Source organism: Dipteris shenzhenensis, chromosome 33 (genome assembly GCF_047967505.1).
Source record: "Dipteris shenzhenensis isolate YYH24624 ecotype China chromosome 33, Dip_SZ_1.0, whole genome shotgun sequence".
In the NCBI taxonomy this organism is placed as follows: domain Eukaryota; kingdom Viridiplantae; phylum Streptophyta; class Polypodiopsida; order Gleicheniales; family Dipteridaceae; genus Dipteris; species Dipteris shenzhenensis.
The window spans coordinates 19,040,664-19,063,051 of NC_141628.1; the positions used below are offsets into that span (position 1 = coordinate 19,040,664).

General features: G+C 49.4%; 2 protein-coding genes across 2 annotated transcripts in view; both read left to right on the forward strand.

Moving 5' to 3' along the window:
• Positions 1–21,522, forward strand: part of CPA (Subunits of heterodimeric actin filament capping protein Capz superfamily) — a 99,949-nt gene extending 78,427 nt beyond the window's left edge. The window contains exons 7-10 of the mRNA XM_087372031.1: positions 20,464–20,541; positions 20,694–20,768; positions 20,904–20,939; positions 21,025–21,522. Coding sequence (XP_087228157.1) covers positions 20,464–20,541; positions 20,694–20,768; positions 20,904–20,939; positions 21,025–21,129 — 294 coding nt within the window. The 3' untranslated portion in view covers positions 21,130–21,522. The remainder of the gene's footprint in view (positions 1–20,463; positions 20,542–20,693; positions 20,769–20,903; positions 20,940–21,024) is intronic.
• LOC147879788 (uncharacterized) lies at positions 4,127–6,378 on the forward strand. Its single transcript, XM_087371385.1, has 5 exons — positions 4,127–5,028; positions 5,133–5,475; positions 5,618–5,779; positions 5,920–6,109; positions 6,197–6,378. Exons 1-5 carry the CDS (start codon positions 4,127–4,129, stop codon positions 6,376–6,378), a joined length of 1,779 nt encoding a protein of 592 aa, XP_087227511.1.
• Positions 21,523–22,388: the final 866 nt, after the last annotated feature.

Here is a 22,388-nt window from a genome sequence, read left to right on the forward strand (position 1 = left end):
TTCTTGCTCTTGGAATTCAGCTTTGTTCTATCGTCCTTGTGCACATGTACGAAAGCGTTAGAACCAAAAACGCATAAATGCGAGATGGTCGGCTTCTCACCATATTATGCTTCATATGGGGTCTTGTCTTCAACGGCTGTCGTCTTGGTTTTGTTGAGGATGTGAACGGTTGTGTTCAGGGCTTCAACCCTTGAGAGGGACGTCCCCCTATGATCATTGTAAGGACCTAGGTTTCTTTTTCCTCCCACACTTTGAGCTCATCTGCATCCACATGATAGTGATCTTCCCTGTCTTATCCTTGACTTCAGCAGGTTTCGGATCCACCCGCGTCGTGATCTTCCACAATTTTGGAGCCACTAGATGGCTCACTTTCCAAATGGGTTAATTTGTCCCATCCAACTTCCTTGACTCTTCGAAGTTAGGGATGAAGGAAGAGGGAGTAGAAGAGGAGGAAGGGAAGCAGTGGCTGTTAGAATTATTGTTATATTCTAGGTAGTGGCCAATGTAATGTAATAAGTAGGTTAGGGGCGCTTTTCCCTCATTGAGTTTTTTCCCCCTAACCACAGTCCAATCCCTAACTACGGTTAGTGGATAGGATAAGGGTTTTGTCAGACAAAACCCCACACTTTTTCTTGTACTACTTACTCTCATCTATTCAGACGTTCTGCACTGTCTTGCTCTCTCCCTTGCATTCCCATTTTCTCACATTTGGTATTAGAGCAGGTTCTTCCTGCCCGTGCTTTAACTGCTCCATTGCCCGCAAGCTCGACCTCTAGCTGCCGCTCTTGCCCGTCCGTAAGACTGTACGGATTTATGTCCGTACTTTAGTGACGCTGTCCGTACATCTGCAGCTCCCGCATTCCGTACCAATTCCAGCACGTTATTCTGTACAAGCACCTTTGCTGCATCGTCCGTACAACCAGCGCCGTACAGCCCAGCAGCTCCACGCCTCTGCATCTGCGCTGTTGTTCCGTACCAGCAAACAGTTCGTACGTTGCGTGTACGGGCAGCCTTGCAGCAGTCGTCGTCCGTACAAGCAGGTCACGTTGACCATACAAGTGCACCTGCAGGCATCCGTACATTCGTGCTGTGTGGTACTTGCTTGCCGTGAGCTGTCCGTACAGCCGTACAGTCCGTACTGTACAGACTGTTGCAGGGTACTCTGGCAGGGTGGTTGTTTACAGGGTCTCCTTGCTTGGTCCATTTGCAGGCAATTTTTTGTGCACTGTACCATTGTTTGGCTAAAGATTTGAAGCAGATCTTTGTGTGCTTTGCAGGCCACATTTTGTGAAATTGGGCATTTTGTCAGTTTGGGGCCTTTTCGTGAATTTGCCCCAATTTTTGCTCAATCTCATCGTAAAATTTGGGGCTTTTGGTTTTGCACTGCAATTTATTGCATATTTGGGGCTTTCAGTTAATTTGCCCTCTTTTGGATGCAATTTCCCTGAAGAAATTGGGGCATTTGCATTTTGATGCAATTTGGCAATTGAAAGATCATTTGGGAGATTTGCAAGCAGTTTTGGACTCAGTGTGAGTCAAATTGCAGACATTTGCCACGTTTTGCAGATACACTTTGCAGATTTTAGGGCATTTGCAGAGCATTGTGGTGCATTTCAAGCCTGTGATAGGCTGTAACAGCAATTGTAACTGTGGGAGAATTTTTGGCAGACTTTGGTTGTGTATTTTACATCCCAGGGAGGGATTTTTGGGCATTTGCAGAGCATTGTGGTGCATTTCAAGCTTGTGATAGGCTGTGACAGCAATTGTCACCGTGGGAGAATTTTTGGTAGACTTTGGTTGTGCATTTTTACGTCTCAGAAGGGATTTTACTTGTCTAGTTTGCTGCATTTTTGAGTCTTCATGCAGAAATGGCTCAGAACAACCCCAATGAGGTGTTTGGATTCCTCACACAGGTGGATAAGTTGGATGGGACCAACTACTCCTTGTGGAGTTTTATGGTTCGCAACATCTTGGTTTGTCCCAATGAGGTGTTTGGATTCCTCACACAGGTGGAGAAGTTGGATGGGACCAACTACTCCTTGTGGAGTTTTATGGTTCGCAACATCTTGGTTGGTAGACATCTCTGGAATTATGTCAATGGAGATGATGCAAGGTCAGAATCTGTGGCTACACCTGTCACTCCTACAGCTGGAGGCAGAGGGGGTCAAAATGCAGTACAAGTGATTGGAGTAGCAACATCTACTCCAGTGGCTCCCACAACAGAGCTGAAAAGATGGGATTCTAGGGATGCACAAGCTCTTTCTGTTATTTCTCTTTCTGTCAAGAGGTTCATTATTCCTCACATTCGGTCATGCAAGACCTCGAAGGCAGCTTGGGAGATTTTAGAGAGCATGTTTGCAGTAAGAAATGATGCTAGAGTTTCCTTCCTGAAGAGAGAGCTATCTCATACACATATAGATGAGGGAGATTCCATGAATGCTCACCTTACAAAACTTCAAGATTTGAGGGAATAGTTGTTGAATATAGATGAAGTTATTCCGGATTCAGAGATGATTACCACCACTACGAATTCTCTTCCTGAAACTTATCTGGGTTTCCACACCGCGCTGAATTTGTCATTGAGGGGTGGCAGCAATTCTCTCTCGTTTCACGAGCATGGTTGTTAAGACACTCGTGTCTTATGGTAAGACACTTAAGACACTTAAGACACGTGTCTTACCTTAAGACACGCTCTAAATTTTTTTATAAATTTTAAAAAACCTTACGTTTTGGAACCTTAGACTTTGCAAATGCAAAGTAGCATTTTCGTTTCGCCGTACATGCCGTCCGTACCCGTACGCTCTTTCGCCTCTCCCGCACAGCTGCTGACGATTTGCCGTACACACTTGACGTACCCCGTACAGACTCGACGTACCCGCCGTACGTTGTACGAATCCGCCGTACACTGTACGGACCCGCCGTACACTGTACGGATTTATCGTACGTTTGATTTTTGGCACCTTCTACAGCCTGCTGGTTTGGGTGACGAGCATCAACGTTGGAGCTTAGCCTGCCTTCAGGTTCACGTTGTGCATCGTTTGCTTCAGCCTTCTTTTATCTCGTTATATAGTGCTGTTTTTGAAGGCCTTGAAGGCTCCACTCTGCATCTTGCTTTCTCCTTTCCCAAAAAATTGGGGCAATTATGGGCTGATTCCTGAAAGCCCTAAGAAAGTTGGCCCCCTTCTGGGCTTGTTTCATATAAGAGCCTGCTAGTATATAACAGTAAATTTAAAGCGGGCAAAGTATGGGCTGAAAGCCCTAATTAATTTGGCCTCCTTAGGGCTGCATAGCACCATACTAGCATTGCTTATGCCTTATGCATGAGACTTGTTACTGCTTAATGCTTGAGCCTTGAAGCTTCTATTGCAGCTTATTTGGCATGTGCATTTCTCAACACAATTAGTCTATAGATTGCAGTTTACTTGCTTGTTCTACTTCTCCCAAAATTTATATTGAATTATGCTCGTGTGCATGCCAACATGACAGGTCGCAGGTCATAGCAGCAGAGAATTACAGCATAGCAACAGAGAATTACAGCATAGCAGCAGAGATTTACCATGCCTAAACCTCCAAATCCACTTTGGGGGCTATGATTAACCCCGCTGTGGCAACGGGGTCAGGAAACAAAGAGTGGAAGTGCAATTATTGTGGCGAGCCTTTTGTGAGCTCAGCGACACGTCTTATTCTCCATGTGTCTGGACTTGGTGGTAGGGGAATTGGTGGATGTACTTCTGTTCCTTTTGAGATTGCGCAGAAAGTTACCAGAGATCATCCAAAACTTTGTGGTGGACCTAGTACCATGCCTGCTGCCTTGCAAGATGAGGATTTGTTGGGGCCCGAGTCTCACACTATCAACCTTGATGATGCTATGGATAGTTACTCTAGTGCTATTGGTTCCTCTCATGCAGAGAAGAGGGCTAGGAAAGAGGGCATTGCTTTTGCTACATCCTCACCACCATCCACCACGATGGCTACTTCGAAAAAGAACCAGGGGACTTTATCAGGTGCATTGTCCACACAGTCTTGGCAAAAAGAGCGGCAGCGTTTGGCAGATATTGAAATTGGGAGGACTGTGATTGAATGCAATTTTGCTTTCAATGTCCTACAAACACCACAGTGGAAGAGGATGATCAAGGCAGTGGTAGCTGTGGGAGCTACAAATACATGGACAGGTGTGACATATGGTGCGATGAGGACATCTGTGTTGGAGGAGGAGATAGGCAGAATTAACAAAGCTCTTGATCCTATCAAGGAGGGATGGAAGAAATTTGGTTGCAGCATTCTGTCTGATGGTTGGAGTGATGTTAGGAGGAGGGGCATCATTAATATATTGGTATCCTCATGCCTTGGTACCTATTTTTTGAAAGCTGTTGATACAGGTCGAGGAGGTGCTAGCACTACAGGTGAAGTCATTTTTCAGCATATCCGAGCAGCTATCATCGAGATAGGGCCTGAGAATGTGGTCCAAGTTGTTACAGACAATGCAAGTAATTGTGTGAGGATGGGAGAGCTTGTGGAGGCAGAGTTTCCTTCCATTGTATGGACTCCTTGTGCTTCACATTGCCTAGACCTTCTCATGGAGGACATCGGTCGGCTCCCTTGGATTGCTAGTGTGATGCAGATTGCTAGTACCATTGCAGCCTTCTTTAAGAAGAAGCCCAAGGCCTTGGCCATATTCAGGGAGCATAGCAACTTGGAAATTGTCCGGCCATCGAAGACACGCTTTGCATACATGCACATTGTTTTGGAGCGCCTTCTTGCAGTGCATGCAGCTCTTCGACAGACAGTGGTGTCTCGGATGTGGTTAGAGTGGCCTGACTCTACCAGGTCAGAGAGCATGACAGTACAGAGGATGTGCTTGGATCACTCACTTTGGACTGACATGGAGTCCATAGTGAAAGCTCTCCATCCTTTATTCGCTGTCTTGCGGGTGACTGATATGGAGGGAAGTACTCTTGGCTTGGTCCATCATTTCATGGAGCAGTTGCGTGTTTCGCTGAGTACATGTAACTCCCTCGCACCTGAGAGGTAAGGTTGGTATATGTCCATTATATTAATAAGTAATGAATCATCACTTATCATAAATCCATTATCAGTGTTTATTATAATTTACAAATTATGTTGATATGTAGATTGGAAGAAATAAGGTCTCTAGTGGATACGAGATGGCAGTTCATGTGTAGGCCCATCCATGGGCTTGCAACACTTTTGCATCCACTGTTTAAGTCAGCTGATTTATTCAATAAGCCAGAGTTATTGGCGGATAGAGATGCCTACATAGGGAGGGTTTTTTCAGAGGATGAGCAATTGGAGCTGGACTTGGAGCTTTCTCAGTATCAGAATAGTGTGGGTGTTTCCTTCTCTAGACCCACGTCTAGAAGGAAAGAGATTTGTGTGAAGCCAATTGAGTGGTGGGAGACATATGGCTACTCCACTCCTCGAGTGCGGAAGTTGGCTCTCCGGATTTTATCTCAGGTGAGAGCTGAGACATATATCTTTGAAGTTTGGCATTTGCTATTCCTGGTTAGGTAAACTGTAAATGTAGATGATGATTGATCTTGATTCTCACTCCTTTAATCTCGATTTGTAAATGCCAATCGGGATTTGGAACCAAAAGGAATGTGCAGCAGGAGCATGTGAGAGGAACTGGAGCTCCTACTCTTTGATCCATACGAAAATAAGGAACAAGTTAAGCACAAGGCAACTCGAGCGCTTAGTATACTGCCGTGCAAACTTGAGGCTTATAAGAAAGCTTAAAAACTTGGCAGGTCCAATGGAGGTAACATTGGTAGCTTGAGTCTATTGTAACATGTTCACAGTTCTATCATCTATGATTTTGATTCTAAATATATCTAGGAAATTGAAATCATAACAATGAACATTGAACATAATAACATATGCTTCTAAATGTTGTTGCAGGTGGATCCTACAAGCATTGACATAACCAAGTTGCCTGCTTATGCTAGAGTTGAAGCTGATGAGGAGGAGATATATGCAAAGCTACATAGAGAGCTAGAGACCATAGATAGACGAGTCACTCGTTCACGTCGTAGATCAGCATCATCAGCCATTGCTATTCCAGCACAGAGGGACACATCAGAGGGCAGAGGCAGAGGCAGAGGCAGAGTCAAAGGCAGGAGTGGTGGAAGAGGAGCACGAGGTCGTGGTTGTGCCATCTGACGTGGCCATGGCAAAGCCGTGGCTATGGCCAGTACCTCGTCAGATACACCTATGCGGTCTGCCTTGGACGAGGAGGAGGGGGAGGAGGAGGAGGAGGATGAGGTGCCTGAGGAGCCACAGTATGATAGTGAGGGTAACACTATCACTGATGGTGACTTTGGATCCAGCAGTGGCAGTGACCTAGCAGATTCAGACTAGGATGAGTCTTGAGAGACTTGACTGTTGAGATTCAAAAGTTTCCCATTCAGTCATATGTATGAGGATTCAGATTTCATTCATGTCACATGTGACTACTAGATTGTTGGCATTGGCCGAGTTATTTATGAGATATGTTTAAACTTTATTGATCTATGATGATTGATTGTCAGTCTATCATCTATGTAGCCCTCTAGGCTCTTTTTAAGTTGTAATTTGGAATTTTGAATGTCAAATTGTTGGTTTGCACTTTAAACCTTAAAGTTGTGAGTCATGACTTGCAAGCCCATGAGTCTTGAGTCTTAACTTTTAACTTTTAAGTCTCGAGTCTTGGCATTTAACTTTTAAGTCTTAATTGACAAGTGAGAAGTCTTCACTCTTAACTTGTACTTCTAAAATGTTAAAACTTAAAACTAGCAGCTAGTCATGCTACCAAGTTGTACTTATACATACTTATATTTTTTAATTTAATATTTATTTAATATTATCATAACTAGAAAACGTGTCTTACGTGTCTTATCTTTAAGACACTTTAGACACTCGTGTCTAAAGCGTGTCTAACGTGTCGTGTCTTAACGTGTCTTACAACTATGTTCAAGAGTTGGTAGCACTTTTGTTGCAAGAAGAGCAGACAAGAAGAAATATGGCAACACAGGCTGGCGAGCATGCCATGCTTTCTAAGTTCAAGCCCAAAGGAAAAGGGCAGCAAAAGCAACATGCCAATCAGCCCACACATCAGCATAAAGCTGATTCAAGATAGCCCTCTTATAAGGCAAAAGGTGATGCAGATAAGCCTAAGAGGAAGGGCATTTGTCACTACTGCAAGAAGCCAGATCATTACATTGGTGAATGCAAGAAGTGCATAGCTAAGGAAAAGAAAGGGATTCATGTATGGTTGTCTCAGATGCATCAGCTCCTAATGCACATGATGGAGGGGATGTTACAGCCAACTTTGTGGAAGAGCACTATGCCTTTTTATCTTGCATTTTAAAATTTTCAGTGGATAGTCCAGATACTACAACCACTCTTGAGGATGACCCGTATGCTTTCTTGACTTGTAGTTATGACCCTTCAAAGGATGCATGCTCGTTCAGTGTCAATGAGACACTGAACACTTGGTACTTTGATAGTGGTGCTTCTAAGCACATCACTTCTAAGAAGAGCCTTTTTGCATCTCTGCATGCACCACCTACTAAAAAGAAGGTGACACGTGCAAACAATTCTTCTTATTCAGTGTGTGGAGTGGGAGGCATCATACTCACGTCCACGGATGGCACATATTTCATAATTACAGATGTTATTTATGTGCCAGGTATAAAGAAGAATTTGCTTTCAGTGTCCCCTCTCAATAGAGGAGTAGAGGAGGATTTCAGGTCATATTTGATGATGCTAAGTGTGCAGCCTGAGACAAAGAGAATGACTATGCTTTGGTGTTGTCTAGCACTTTGTATCGGTCTTTTTCATCTTGACATTTTGAGAAGATCCGATCTTACACTTTCAGTGAGTACTCCCACTGCTGCGATGCAGAATGCGGAGTTATGGCATGCAGCAACCTCCTCGTGATCCACATGCCCTGATTCAGCCACATGTTGCTTTTGTACCTCCACAGGGTGTGGATGAAGTTGTAAGGCAAGAGATTCAAGGGATATATGCAGCCAAAACAGTTTCGAATTGGTTGCTATAGACTCTTAGGGAGAGTAGGCTTGAGGCACCTTTGCTTGGCAGGACTCGTAGCGCAGTAAGGCACGCAGGGGGGGCTCTTTCTGTTGAGACAACCTATGTAGGTACTCTTCTTAATGAAGAAGAACTTGACTCTTTTAAAGAAGCCAAGGATAATGTGCATTGGATGCATGCCATGCACAATGAATTGTAGTCCATTGAGAAAAATCAGACTTGGCATGTTGTGGATTTGCCACCAGGAAAGCATGCAATTGGTACCAAATGGGTTTTCAAAGTGAAAAGGAAGCCAGATGGGTCCATTGATAGGTACAAGGAACGGCTAGTTGCCAAAGGATATGCACAGAAGAAGGGCATAGATTTTGAGGAGACATTTGCTCCCACATCCCAGATGACCACCAGAAGGTCAGTTATTGCCATTGCTGCAAATTTTGTTTGGAATGTCCTTCAGTTGGACATAAAAACAGCTTTCCTTAATGGGGACTTGCAGGAAGAGGTATATGTCAAACAATCTCTTGGATTTGAACTTTTTGGCAATGCACTTCAAGTTTGCAAGCTCAATAAAGCTTTATATGGGCTGAAACAAGCCCCACTTGCATGGTATGCCAAGATTGATGCATTCTTAGCAAGTAAGGGGTTACATAATAGTCCCACAGAAAGTACCCTCTACATCAAGAAGGATGGGGGGGGTATTTTGGTCATTGTTCTTTATGTAGATGACATGCTGCTCACAGGGTCAAATGAGGAAACAATTGCAGATTTCAAAGCTGAGTAGTTGAATTTGACATGACAGATTTGGGCATGTTAAATTTCTATTTGGGGATCCACTTCATACAAAACAAGCGTGGCATCGTTATGTTTCAATCCAAGTATGTGCAAAAGCTCTTGGATAGGTTCAACATGCATGATTGTAAGCCTATAGCCACTCCAATGGGGCCGGGGCTGAAACTTACTATGTATGATGCAGGTGAATCAATGGATGTCACTTTACAGCGATGCTGTTGGATGTCTCATCTATTTGTGCAATACAAGGCCGGATATTCAGTATGCGCTATCTCAGGTGAGTGGGTATATGCAGCCCAAAGACTACACATTGGCAGGCTATAAAACGCATCTTCCGTTATTTGCAAGGCACAAAGTCTTATGGCTTGATGTTTCCCAAGGGGGGTGACTTGCAGATGCATGCTTACAGTGATTCAGATTGGGATGAAGACTATGATACCAAGCAGTCCACTAGTGGTAATTGTTTCTTTTTGGGCAAAGCTTGCATTTCTTGGCTGAGCAAGAAGCAATCTATAGTGGCTACTTCCTCATGTGAAGCTGAGTACAGGGCAGCTTTCACAGCGACGATTGAATGTGTTTGGCTACGTCGTCTGTTTGCTGATCTTCATCTCTTATTGGAGGGTCCTTCTTTAATTCTCACTGATAGTTAGAGTGCTATAGCAGTGGCAAAGAATCCTGTGTTTCATGCTCGCATGAAGCACATTGAGGTCCATTATCATTATGTCAGAGAGAAGTTGCATGCAGGGGAGATCAATATGATCTATGTGTCAACACATGAGAATGTTGTAGACATCTTCACCAAAGCACTTCCACGTGAGAAGTTTGAGGCATTTCGCAGTGCCCTAAACTTATCTTCTTTTGGTGATTGATCACTACCTTGTACACCACAGTGGCACTGCAGGGGGTGTTAGAATTATTGTTATATTCTAGGCTGTGGCCAATGTAATGTAATAAGTAGGTATCATTGGTGCTCCTGCGAGCCTCCCCCTCCCCTCCCGTACCTCTACCTCCCCTAGCCCCTCCTCCTCCTCGCCTCGACCTCTCCCGCCCCTACCTCTCCGCCCTCACCTCCCCTCACCCGCCGTTGCCGCCGCGCCCTCTCTCGCAACCCCCGCCTCACCTCCGCCTCACCCCCTGTCCTCCGACCTCACCCCCTCGCACCTCCGCTCACCCCCTCGCACCTCCGCCTCACCCCCTCACCGCTGCCTCTCCGCCCTCACCCCTTGCACCTCGTCTCACCCCCGCCTCACTCCGCCCCCCCTCGCTACGCCCACCCCCTTCGCCGCTCCGTCCCATCCCCCCCTCACCCCTTCGCTCCACCCCGCCCCGCCGCCACTCCGCTCCCCCCCGCCTCCCGTTTCGCCCACCCCGCCCCCGTCCCCTCCCGTCCCTCCGCCCTTCCGCTCCACCCCTGCCTTCCCATCCCGCCCTCCGCCCTCCGCCCTCGTCCCCCCCCGCCGCTTCGCTCCACCCTGTCCCTTCCGCCCCACCCTTTCACCCCGTCCCGCTTCCGTCCTCCCGCCTCGCTCCGCCTCTCCCCCGCTCCTGTTCTCGCCTCCTCACCTCACCCGCTCTCCGTCCCCACTCCTCCACCCTGCGCCACCTCCGCTTCCTGTCCTCCCAAATGGATGTCACTTTACAGCGATGCTGTTGGATGTCTCATCTATTTGTGCAATACAAGGCCGGATATTCAGTATGCGCTATCTCAGGTGAGTGGGTATATGCAGCCCAAAGACTACACATTGGCAGGCTATAAAACGCATCTTCCGTTATTTGCAAGGCACAAAGTCTTATGGCTTGATGTTTCCCAAGGGGGGTGACTTGCAGATGCATGCTTACAGTGATTCAGATTGGGATGAAGACTATGATACCAAGCAGTCCACTAGTGGTAATTGTTTCTTTTTGGGCAAAGCTTGCATTTCTTGGCTGAGCAAGAAGCAATCTATAGTGGCTACTTCCTCATGTGAAGCTGAGTACAGGGCAGCTTTCACAGCGACGATTGAATGTGTTTGGCTACGTCGTCTGTTTGCTGATCTTCATCTCTTATTGGAGGGTCCTTCTTTAATTCTCACTGATAGTTAGAGTGCTATAGCAGTGGCAAAGAATCCTGTGTTTCATGCTCGCATGAAGCACATTGAGGTCCATTATCATTATGTCAGAGAGAAGTTGCATGCAGGGGAGATCAATATGATCTATGTGTCAACACATGAGAATGTTGTAGACATCTTCACCAAAGCACTTCCACGTGAGAAGTTTGAGGCATTTTGCAGTGCCCTAAACTTATCTTCTTTTGGTGATTGATCACTACCTTGTACACCACATTGGCACTGCAGGGGGTGTTAGAATTATTGTTATATTCTAGGCTGTGGCCAATGTAATGTAATAAGTAGGTATCATTGGTGCTCCTGCGAGCCTCCCCCTCCCCTCCCGTACCTCTACCTCCCCTAGCCCCTCCTCCTCCTCGCCTCGACCTCTCCCGCCCCTACCTCTCCGCCCTCACCTCCCCTCACCCGCCGTTGCCGCCGCGCCCTCTCTCGCAACCCCCGCCGCACCTCCGCCTCACCCCCTGTCCTCCGACCTCACCCCCTCGCACCTCCGCTCACCCCCTCGCACCTCCGCCTCACCCCCTCACCGCTGCCTCTCCGCCCTCACCCCTTGCACCTCGTCTCACCCCCGCCTCACTCCGCCCCCCCTCGCTACGCCCACCCCCTTCGCCGCTCCGTCCCATCCCCCCCTCACCCCTTCGCTCCACCCCGCCCCGCCGCCACTCCGCTCCCCCCCGCCTCCCGTTTCGCCCACCCCGCCCCTCGCCTTACCGCCCCCGTCCCCTCCCGTCCCTCCGCCCTTCCGCTCCACCCCTGCCTTCCCATCCCGCCCTCCGCCCTCGCCCCCCCCGCCGCTTCGCTCCACCCTGTCCCTTCCGCCCCACCCTTTCACCCCGCCCCGCTTCCGTCCTCCCGCCTCGCTCCGCCTCTCCCCCGCTCCCGTTCTCGCCTCCTCACCTCACCCGCTCTCCGTCCCCACTCCTCCACCCTGCGCCACCTCCGCTTCCTGTCCTCCCACCCCGCTTCCTCCGCCCTCCGCCCTCCATCTTTCCCGTTTTTCGCCTCCGCATCCGTCTTCCGCACACCCAGGCTCCACCCTCCCGCATCTATCCCCCCCTTTTTTCTGGGTGGGAGCCTCTTCCTCATCAGTAGCCTCGCAGTTTGTCTTGGCGGTATGGCGGCTCCCTGCCCGGAACCAGAGGCCCAGTCGGACCCTCCCTCTCCAGATGCCTACCGCGTCATCCTGACAGAGCAACAATCATCTCGGGTTCAGGAGGTTGCCAATGACTTTGCCCTTACCTCTGTTTATGGCAGAGTCATTGGACATTCCCCCTCCAGATCAGCCATCAGAGACTGGCTCCAGTCCACTCTCATGCTAGAGGATGGCCATATTGAGGAGGTGGCCCTTATGGGAAGGGGCATCTTCTGGCTCAAACTGTCCAATGCGAAAGCTGCGAGCAACCTGATTGCTTGCTCCTCCACGTCAGTGGATGGAAAGATTATCATGATAGTCCCGTGGTACCGTGGATTCAGCGCAGCGGATTTTGATGTTCGGTTCCGTATACCTCGCCATCCAGTGACGCTAGTTTTTCCAGGTCTTGCTGCTGAGCTGCGGCCGATTGTCAGGGACCTGGGCTCCCACTTTGGTTGGGTTATGCACGATACTTTCGCCGATGCGGTGACTACGGCAGGAGCCCCCCGAGTCCGTGTGGTTGTGGCGGATCCTGCGACTCTCCCTGCAGTGATCGAGATCGTGACAGATGCCGGCAGCATCACCCAGAGCATGGTAGTCACCGGACAGCCAGGACAGTGTCTGAGGTGTCACGGCTTTGGGCACCTGGCGGCTGTTTGTCCACGCTTCGCCAGCTCTTCTCGGCCTCCCCTGCCCCCTCCCTCTCCGCCCCCTCCCCCCCTCCGGGCAGCCACGCCAGGAGCAGAGGCAGCCGGACTCCGGACCAGAGTTAGCTGGCGGCTGGACTGAGGTTAGAAGGAAAAGAGGAAAGAACAAGAAGATTTCTGATAAAGGCAAGGAGGCAGAGGTTACCCAACCTGCAGCAGCACCTCAGAGACCTGACAGGCAGCCGCCCCAGGGACCTGGGAGAGCATCTTCTTCGACGGTAGCCCGCCCTTCACAGCCTCAGATCCCCCTCTCTTCCGCTTCCCAGCCTCTTCCCACTCAGTCCCAGACCATCCCCCAGCTGCACCCCTTATCTCCCGACCCGCAGCTTCAGCCCCCTCCTCTCCCTCCTCAGTCTCCTCCCCCTCCTTCTCAGCCCCAGTTTCAGATGCATCCCCATCCCTTCCCCCCCCCGCCTCTTTCAGCTCTCCCGCAGAGCTAGCTGCACCGACGGCTCCTCAGCCGAGGGCAGCCCCCGCTCCCCCTCCTCCTCCTCCTCCGCTAGTCGCCCCTGAGGAGTGTGAGTTGCCTATCCCCCAGCCGCCTCCCCCTCCCCCTCCGCTGGCAGGACACCCTGAGTCTACACCACCACCGGAGCAGGCTTCTCTGTCCGCTAGCCCCTCAGTGGCAGACTCTGATGGGCCTCAGCTTCAGGAGAGAGAGCTCTCCCGCGACTTTTACAGATCTGGCCCCTGGGACTACTTGGATGTGGTCGACCTCGGGACCTTCCCTGCTTGCCTCGACATCAGTATCTTCCTGCTCCGCAAAGGGGCGGATGGGAAGATAGCCGCCTTGGCCCCTAGGGATGGCCCTAGCTTTGCTTTCACGTTCCTTAGCGACGGCACCAGACCTGGACAGACGACTCGGTCTGGGAGGCTCTCAGGGAGCAGACGCATGCTCAGGTTTGCTCCTGGATAGGCCCGTCCGGGGGGCAGCTTCTCGAGACTCAGTGGTCCAAGGGTGACGTGCGCCTGCGGTGGCGTTGCGCTGCCAAACGCTTCAGACTGATTGTGATCCTCAAGCCCCCCCTGTCTTGGCCCCTCCCCCAGGATGTCAGAGCCTGGACTCCTCAGAAACTCCGTGCCTTCTACGGGTTAACTACCTCAGAGATCTCAAGCTGGCTCGAGAAAGCTTTCGTTCATGGTACCAAAGGCCTCTCGCCTTTGCTGAAGGTGTTGAAGGACGGGCAGGACGACCCCGCTTTCCCCTCCAAACCTTTCCATAAGCGTCAGCGCCTCCACTCCGAAATGTCAGCTTCTTCTTCGACTTCGACCGCGAGCAGACAGTTGTTCGCAGCCTCCCAGTCCTCACCATGAGCCTACACCTCGTATCCTGGAATGTGAACGGGTTTCACTCTTCTGGCACCCGTGGTCCTAGGAAGCTCATTTTGAGACAGGAACTTCAACCAGCAGTGATTGGTCGTTTGGATGTACTTCTGCTCCAGGAGCACAAGCTTTCTGCGGCTCACTCCCGTAGATGTGGGAAGATTCTCCCTGGACGCTCTCACACTTATTGGGAGCCCTCGATCAACGCACTGGGGAGGAGTGGTGGTGTCTGTACTTCCGTGGGCGAGTAGCTAGCCCAGGGAGTTTTCGGTCATGGCACGTTGATACCAGGCCGTGCCCTTTGGGTAGGCCTGGAACTGGAGGGCTCCAGAGTTGGAATCCTCAACATTTATGCTCCCACAGATCTCCGTTGCAGAGCCACCTTCTGGAGGACACTTACAGGGATTCTCCCAGACATGGATTCCTGGATTGTTGGAGGTGACTTCAACAATCTGGAGACCTTGGAGGACCAGCAGGGCAGAGGACCGGAGTTTACAGGTATGTCTCAGGCAGAGCAGTCCGCTTGGGACTCTTTTATCTTTGCGACAGGAGGTAGGGACAGTTGGCGAGACCCGTCCTTCTGGTGTTGGCACGGGAGCTTGGACTTCTCGTGGGGCTTCCGCAGGGAAGGATTCAGACTCCTGGAGAGGCTGGATAGATTTTATGTTAGTGATTGGGCCATCAGCAGAGGCGGTCAAGCGGGTATAGTTCCAAGGACGACACTTTCTGACCATGCGCCTGTGCTCTTATCATTAGACTCGGCAGTTCAGGCCCTTTCCTCCCGCTCATGCCGGATTCCCGACTCCATTTTCTCGAGGGAGGACGTGCGCAGCAGTATATGTAGTCTTTGGGACAGAGACTGGGGCGAGTGCGTGAATCTGGTTGATTCGGTGGCGCAGGCTTTGCAGGAGTTCAGTCAGATCTGTCAGCTCGCAGCCCTACAGGTTCGACAGGAATGGTGGGGTAGAGAGAGAGCTCTTCGGAGGGACCTCGCCTCCATTCAGCGACTCCAGCAGGCAGCCCCGGGCTCAGAGGAGCTTCGGATCCAGGCCCTTCGAGCCAGAGCCCTTCTTGAGGAGACACTCCAGCGCCGCTCAGAGTTTTCCTATCACGCCTCTCTCCTTCTGGGCTCGGAAGGGTGACCAGATGTGCAGGGAGTTCTTCAGGATGCATGGCCAGAGAGCAGCAGGTGATCAGCTTCGGAGTCTCAGGACAGCGGAGGGACACATCGTTACGGATCCGGGAGAGGTTTTGGGGTTGGCCACCGACTTCTACAGGACCCTTTTCCAGCAGGAGCCGCTTGTCCCTCGTACTCGACGTTCCCGTGAGGAGGTGTGGAGGCACACTCCATCCCTGGTTCAGCCTAGCATGCAGGCGACGTTGTTGGCACCGTTCACCACGGATGAGATGCTGGAGGCCTTGATGGCCATCGACGGGCAGAAATGCCCAGGTGAGGATGGGCTATCCCGGGCATTCTTCTCCTCCTTCTGGGACCAGATCCATCAGCCCCTCCTAGCAGCTCTTCAGAGGATTTTCAGCAGCGGTTATATACCAGAGAGCCTCTCCTCGAGACTGATTTGCCTCATCCCGAAGGGAGGAGATAGACAGGAGATCCGTCAGTGGCGCCCGATCACTCTCCTTACCACTGCCTACAAAATCCTTGCCAAGATGATTAGCGCCAGAGTTCGGCCTCTACTCCCAGACCTCATTCATGACACTCAGACAGGCTTTGTCCAGGATCGCAGTATCCTGGATAATGTCTTCACCTTCTCAGAGGCGGTGGAGTGGGCTCAGCACAGTGGATCACACCTAGCCATCCTACTTCTAGACTTTGAGAAGGCCTACGATCGAGTGGACTGGTCCTTTCTGGAGGGGACTCTGGAGCGACTAGGTTTCTCAGCAGGATGGATTCAGGGTATTTCAGCATTGTACAGGACAGCTTCTAGCAGAGTCATCATTGGCGGCAGGATGGGTGAGCGTTTTAGCTTGGAGAGATCAGTGCGTCAGGGCTGCCCCCTTGCTCCTTACCTGTTTCTCTTCTTCGTCGAGGCTATGACTTACTACCTTCGGGCGAGGTCTACAGGGATCAGGGGTGTTCGCCTTCCACTCCGGGAGGACACGGAGCTCTTGGACTCGGAGTACGCGGATGACACAGCCCTGTATGTCCAGGACGATGAGATGATGCTGGAGAGGGTGCGGATGGCCCTAGAGGTCTTCTGTTCGGCTGCTGGTGCGAAAATCAACTGGAACAAATCAGTTGGTTTTCTCACAGACCTCGGGGCGTGTTCTCAGTGGGGGAGGTTTTTGGGTTTCAGGTGGATCCCACGGGGACAGACAGCTAGATACCTTGGTTTTCAGGTCGGCCTGGATATCACGCCAGCTCAGCAGTTTCTCCTGGTGCTAGATTCCATCCGACGGAAGCTGGCTTTCTGGAGCACTGCTAAGCTTTCCCTTGCAGGTCGTGCCCTGGTAGTCAACCAGGTCCTCCTAGCCACGGCTTGGTATGTGGCTTCCTGTTGGTGTTTCTCGAGATCCAGCGTGGCACAGCTTAGGAGGCTGGTTCGGAACTTCCTTTGGTCTGGGGAGGATGGCCTCAGAGATACCAGAGCCAGGGTTGCTTGGCAGACAGTCATTCTTCCGCAGGCTGAGGGTGGCCTGGGGGTCATCGATCCAGAGCTTCAGAGTCAGGCCCTGTTAGGCAAGCTAGTCATCCGCGGTTTGACCCCGGGGGGGCAGACGTGGAAGATGCTACTTCAGCAGGGGGTCGGTTCTTGTGTCCCGCGCCGAGGTAGAGAGTGGCTCCCGTCCCTCAGGTGGATCTTCACTTCCGCCCCGCTCACTCAGCCCCGTTCCCCACTCGTTCGTAGCCTCCTCATGGTTTGGAGGCGGCTCCGCCTCAGTCTCATTCAGTCCCCTCCTAGCTGTCAGAGGAGGAGATCGATCGCCAGCCGCTTATCTGGAATGATCAGGTCAGAGATGCCGAGGGCCTTCAGTTGGGGGGAGAGATCACACATCAGGTGGGATGGCTGGATGAGGGAGCCAGCCCGGTCCCTTCGAGTTTGGAGGGACACATACAGAGATTTGGAGACGGCTGATCTCGCAGACGTAGCTGGAGGTGCCCGTGGAGCCCAGGCGAGACGCACGGAGATCGATGGCACGATCCCAGTTGATTGGTTGGTTCCACCTGAGCTTCAGATCCTCATGCCTGGTGACGACCGTTGGCTGGGACAGTTCACTCCCTGTGGCATCCCACTGGTGGTCGCAAGACGTATGGACGACTCCTCTATTTCCTTCTTCGCGGTTATGGGGGATGGACGACTCGGGAGAGAGGATGTGCTCATCGACCCCCTACTCCCATGGCAGAGGGTTCGGGTTGTAGGCCTCTTGGGGAAGGTCTGGCGTACCGATCCTAGCATAGAGCAGGATCAGCTGCAGCTTTGGCGACTCTGGCTCTGGGAGGGGCGGGCCTTGTCAGAGCTTGATTGGGACCCAGGAGAGTGGAGATGGACAGAGATTGTGACAGGACAGGGGCCGACCTCTTTCTTTGCCTACAGCACGACTTTGGGCAGGCGAGTTCTTGGGAGGATGCAGAGCCGCCCCCCCACCCAGCGGCCCAGTTGGTATGCACAGGGTATTTCCAGGTTCTTTTTGCAGGCCTTCTGGAAGGCCTTGTGGGAGAGCTGGCGGCCGCGGAAGATCTCCTACTTCCTGTGGCTTCTTGCCCACAAAGGTCTTCCAGTGGGGAGCTGGTTGCGGCAGATAGGCCAGGACGGACGCTGTCAGATCTGCCATGAGGATGAGGAGTCACCAAAACACTGCCTGTGGAGCTGCACTCGCGCCCAGGAAGTGTGGAGGTGGACTTTCGGGATTCTTACTCGCGCAGCACCGGAGCTAGGTTTGATCACTTGGGGCGCGTTCTGTTGGTGCAGCACCGCACCTGGTGTTCATCACTTATTCGAGGCATGCCAGCAGGACCCCACTTTCCTTATCACACAGGGGACGTGGGGGCCGCTCGAGGGTATCCCGCAGCACCTAGCAGAGGTTGATACAGGAGTTCAGGAGAGGCAGCCAGTCTGGGAGATTATTAGCAGCATCGCAAGGTGGCACATTTGGACCTCGCGTTGCGCGCAGATTCTCGGTGGCACCTCCTTATCGACTGCCCAGATCATGACTGATATTTGGAGCGAGATTATTCATACCCTCAGAGGCCAGTGGGACCAGATTCAGGGAGATTCCCGGGCCGGTCGGGAGAAGCGGAGACGCTTCCTCCGGGCTTGGGACACACAGGGCCTCTTCTTCGAGCAGACTTCGCAGGGCCTTCGATGGCGCTACTCACCACCCCGATGGCTGTTCATTCACACTCGCCTTATCCCTCCGTGAGAGAGAGATTTACTTTTTTGTTACCTTTTAGGGCTGTGTCCGATTTGTGAACGCAGCCCGTCAGCTACAAGCTGACCTTTTGTATCTTGCTCTCGAAGTAATATAATTAGCACTGTTTTTTCGGCAAAAAAAAAATGTAATAAGTAGGTTAGGGGCACTTTTTCCCCCTAAACACAGTCCAATCCCTAACTATGGTTAGTGGATAGGGTAAGGGTTTTGTCACTTAGACAAAACCCCACACTCTTTCTTGTACTACTTACTCTCATCTATTTAGATGTTCTGCACTGTCTTGCTCTCTCTCTCTCTCTCTCTCTCTCTCTCTCTCTCTTGCATTCCCATTTTCTCATAGAGGTGCTGTAATACACACTGCAAATCTACAAATAACACTTGCTGTAGACACTAGAAAACTCTGTGCAAACCTGAGTTGAATCGGGGTCGCCTTGTGTGGAGGGACTCCTTCCTTTGATGTAGAAAACCTAGTGTTGGAGACCTTACTTTGATACTGTGTTGGAAATGCGAAGTAAGACACTCAAACCTTACACTTTCTGTGGATAATACTCAGCTCATATAATCACACAATGAACTCTCCATATGGAACATCTCACTCTTGACAATGAACAACAAATAGAATACAGGAAGAGAGAGAGAACTCTGAATATATTCTTCCACCAAACAGTGGTCAAAACACAGATAAAAAAGGGGTCTTGAAGGAATTAGCCTCAACATGTCCTTTTTCTCTTACAAAACCTGCAAATACTATTCTTGTTGGTCTTCCATTTGCTTGTGGAAGCAAATGCATGATCACCTGCTGTTCTACATTAATGACCTCATGATTGCAGCCAATAAGGAGCCCTTGATTAAGCACCTCAAGGCTGCCTTGTGCAATCAGGTTGAATGGGATTCTCAAAACCATGGGAACAAATTGGATGCATGCCTACATTGTATATGAGGCTAGTGGACAGCCAGATTGTCTCATGGTCAATGGCCACATTTTCTATGCTGTTGGCTGTGCCAACCAATTTGTTGCACACCAAAAAACTAATCATCAGAAAGCAGCGAAAGAGATTTGTATTCAAATCAAATGAAATTTGTACTTTGAAATTTTCTATGGTCTTTTCTATACTGCTTCAATTACTTGCATACTTGGTTATGGTGATTGGCTTTTTTTTTCTTTGCAAAATAAGATTTCTGCAAAAAGCGCCGCCTTCCCCCCTGCCCCCTCCCCATCCCTCCTCTCTCTCTCTCTCCCCCCCCCCCCCTGTGGCTATGCCTTATTGTAATTGGGGAGCATGGAATGTTGTGTGTTTGCCTATTATATACTTGGACCTGTTTCATCAGCTAAATACCTTTCTCATTGTTGGACATGTTGCAAGTCCTCCTTGTTATCATCCTTGATTCATCCCTTTTCCAACTTGAATCTTCATCCCATAAGACCTGATCTTTGGGCTCCTCTTAAAAGTTCTTTGCTATGTTGAATCGGCACTGTCCTCGTACATGGTCGTGGGTTGATTTTCTTTTCAGTTTCTCTTTGATCTCTTGCCATAGTTTGTCTATCACCTTGACTTGAACAAGTCCCCTCATTGCAACCAGTTCCCTTTTATACAAGGAGTTGTGATCTTGGACTACCATTGACGTAAGGTCATTGTGTATGTTTTATTTACATTTTATGGGCCTTTGGTGTTAAAGCCTCTAGCCATGCCCCACAATGAATGCTAACCTTGACGTTGACGATTCTAATGCTGTATCCCCTTTGGCTTTATGCCACTTACACCACATGATACATCATCCGGGACATAGATTCTTCGTCATTGCACAATCATATGAGAAGGGCACAAGCTACATCTCATGATTACATAGGCAAACTATTTTACCTTGAGTACTCAAAGAACGTCTTTGATAAAGCATGTGTATTACAATTAATCATCAAAGTGAGTCTGTATTAAATTACTGGTAACTAAAACTTTTTTTGTGCTCGTTGAAGGTTTCAGCACATTACTTTGAAGAAGGAAATGTCCAACTAGATACCAACTTCGAATGCAAGGACTCCACAATTATTCAGGTTTTCCCTTTATGCTTGCAAAGTTTGCAGTTGTTCTGGGCACGGTTTCAGCATTTTGGAGGCCAAAATTTGGGTCATATAATCAGTGTTACTATCCTGGAATAATATGGTGCAAATATTGAGTCTGAACTGCTGCACTCGTGCTGATGCAGAGTCCATCTGAAACAGCTATTTCCATTGCAAACATTATCCAGCATCATGAATCGGAATACCTCGCTCGTTTAGAGGTTGGCGAGCTCTTTCATGGCAGTCATCCTAGAAAAGACCATCATCTCAGCCTTTGAAAATAGTGTTTGATGGAATAAGTTTCTAGAGCAAATAACATAGTTCTAACTGTTACTGAATCTATATTTGCATTGCAGGATTCCTATACAAATCTTTCAGACAACACTTTCAAGGTTTGTGCATGCTATCTCACTCATTTCAAGCTCCAGAGATCAGTTCGAAGAAATGTAGGCTCTGATTTAAGGTATATATTTGCAGGAGCTTAGAAGGAAACTTCCAGTTACACGAACTCTTTTCCCATGGGGAAGTGCTCATCAACTCAGCCTGACAAGGGAACTGACTCGTGAGATGAGCATCAAATAACACAAATGTAGCACTTGATGCAGAGGCCTAAACCATGTTGTTATGGCTTTCTTTCACAGCTCTCTTGTGGATGTAGTGGTGTTTTGTGTATAGATCCTTTTTCTCTGGTGAGAAGTGAAGCTGGTGCAGCTTGTATCCCTTTTGATCCAACCACGGGCTAAGTTTTTCTGCTTTGAGTTCATGGATAAAATGAGTTTATGGATGATTTCATGCATGCGTCTAACTTGTATGGTTTGTATCCTCTTGGGTTGATTGGAATTCATATCTGAAATTATGAGTTACAGCAGCCTGCTGTGCCAGGGAATTGTATTATTCATCATGTTATATCAGGCAGGCTTTTTTCAAAGCTTTTTACTTTGGTGGACAAATCACCGGTTGCTTTGGATAACTTCTGCACGTTCAGAATTGTACGTACATAGTCCTGCTTTCATGTGATTTGTCACAAGGGTTTGCTTTGTGGATTTTTTTTGGGGGTCTGGCATCTGCAGCAGCATACGTTATCTAGGCCTATTAATTTTATATTGAAAGTAGCAAACTGGAACTGCTGAGTGGTTTCATTTTGGTGAAGGTCCATGCTCCACCATCTGTTCCTTTCATTGTAGCATAGTTGCTCACCTGTAAGGGCCCCATATGAGGAGAAGCCATGAGCATGATGGCTGAGGTGAAGATGAGATGTATGTGACATTGAGCAGCTTATAAGTTGTGAGGGACGGAATGGTAAGGACAGCATATGGATGTCCAGGGCACCTCCAAGCATCCACGAGGATGCAGAATTGGCATAATCACCCAGATTTTTTCCATACGTTACCATACGCATACGTCATACAAGTACATAAGTATGATTGGAGTATGGTTCAGCCCCTAGGGCTGAAACATACATGACCCTAATTTTACCCCCAAAAAATCAGAAAAATATAGATTGTACACATTAAATTGACATAGAGGTATGAAACTTTCAGCTTGAAACTTGTATTAATTTCAAAGTCATCACTCATGAGTCATGATTCATCATTCATGAAAGACTCTAGCATCCATAGACCATAGTCATCTGGATTCTAGATTTTGATACATCGTGTCAAATGATGGTACGGGCGAGGTTGGGACTGCTCAGGAATGTGACAGTACGGCGTACGGATCAACAAAATGCGTGCAAATCATTGTTTATAAGGTCGGACTCCCAATTTTTTGGCCCCCCAAAAAGGCACGTATAGATGGCCGTACGGTATAGCGTGTGTACAGACGTACGGAAAAACCATCCA

Bases quoted from the DNA above. Each gene is read 5' to 3' on its own strand.
- LOC147879788 (XM_087371385.1), top strand. From the start codon at position 4,127: ATGATCAAGGCAGTGGTAGCTGTGGGAGCTACAAATACATGGACAGGT. The intron at 5,029-5,132 runs GTAAGGTTGGTA...GTTGATATGTAG, and splicing joins AACTCCCTCGCACCTGAGAG to ATTGGAAGAAATAAGGTCTC. The intron at 5,476-5,617 runs GTGAGAGCTGAG...TGGAACCAAAAG, and splicing joins CTCTCCGGATTTTATCTCAG to GAATGTGCAGCAGGAGCATG.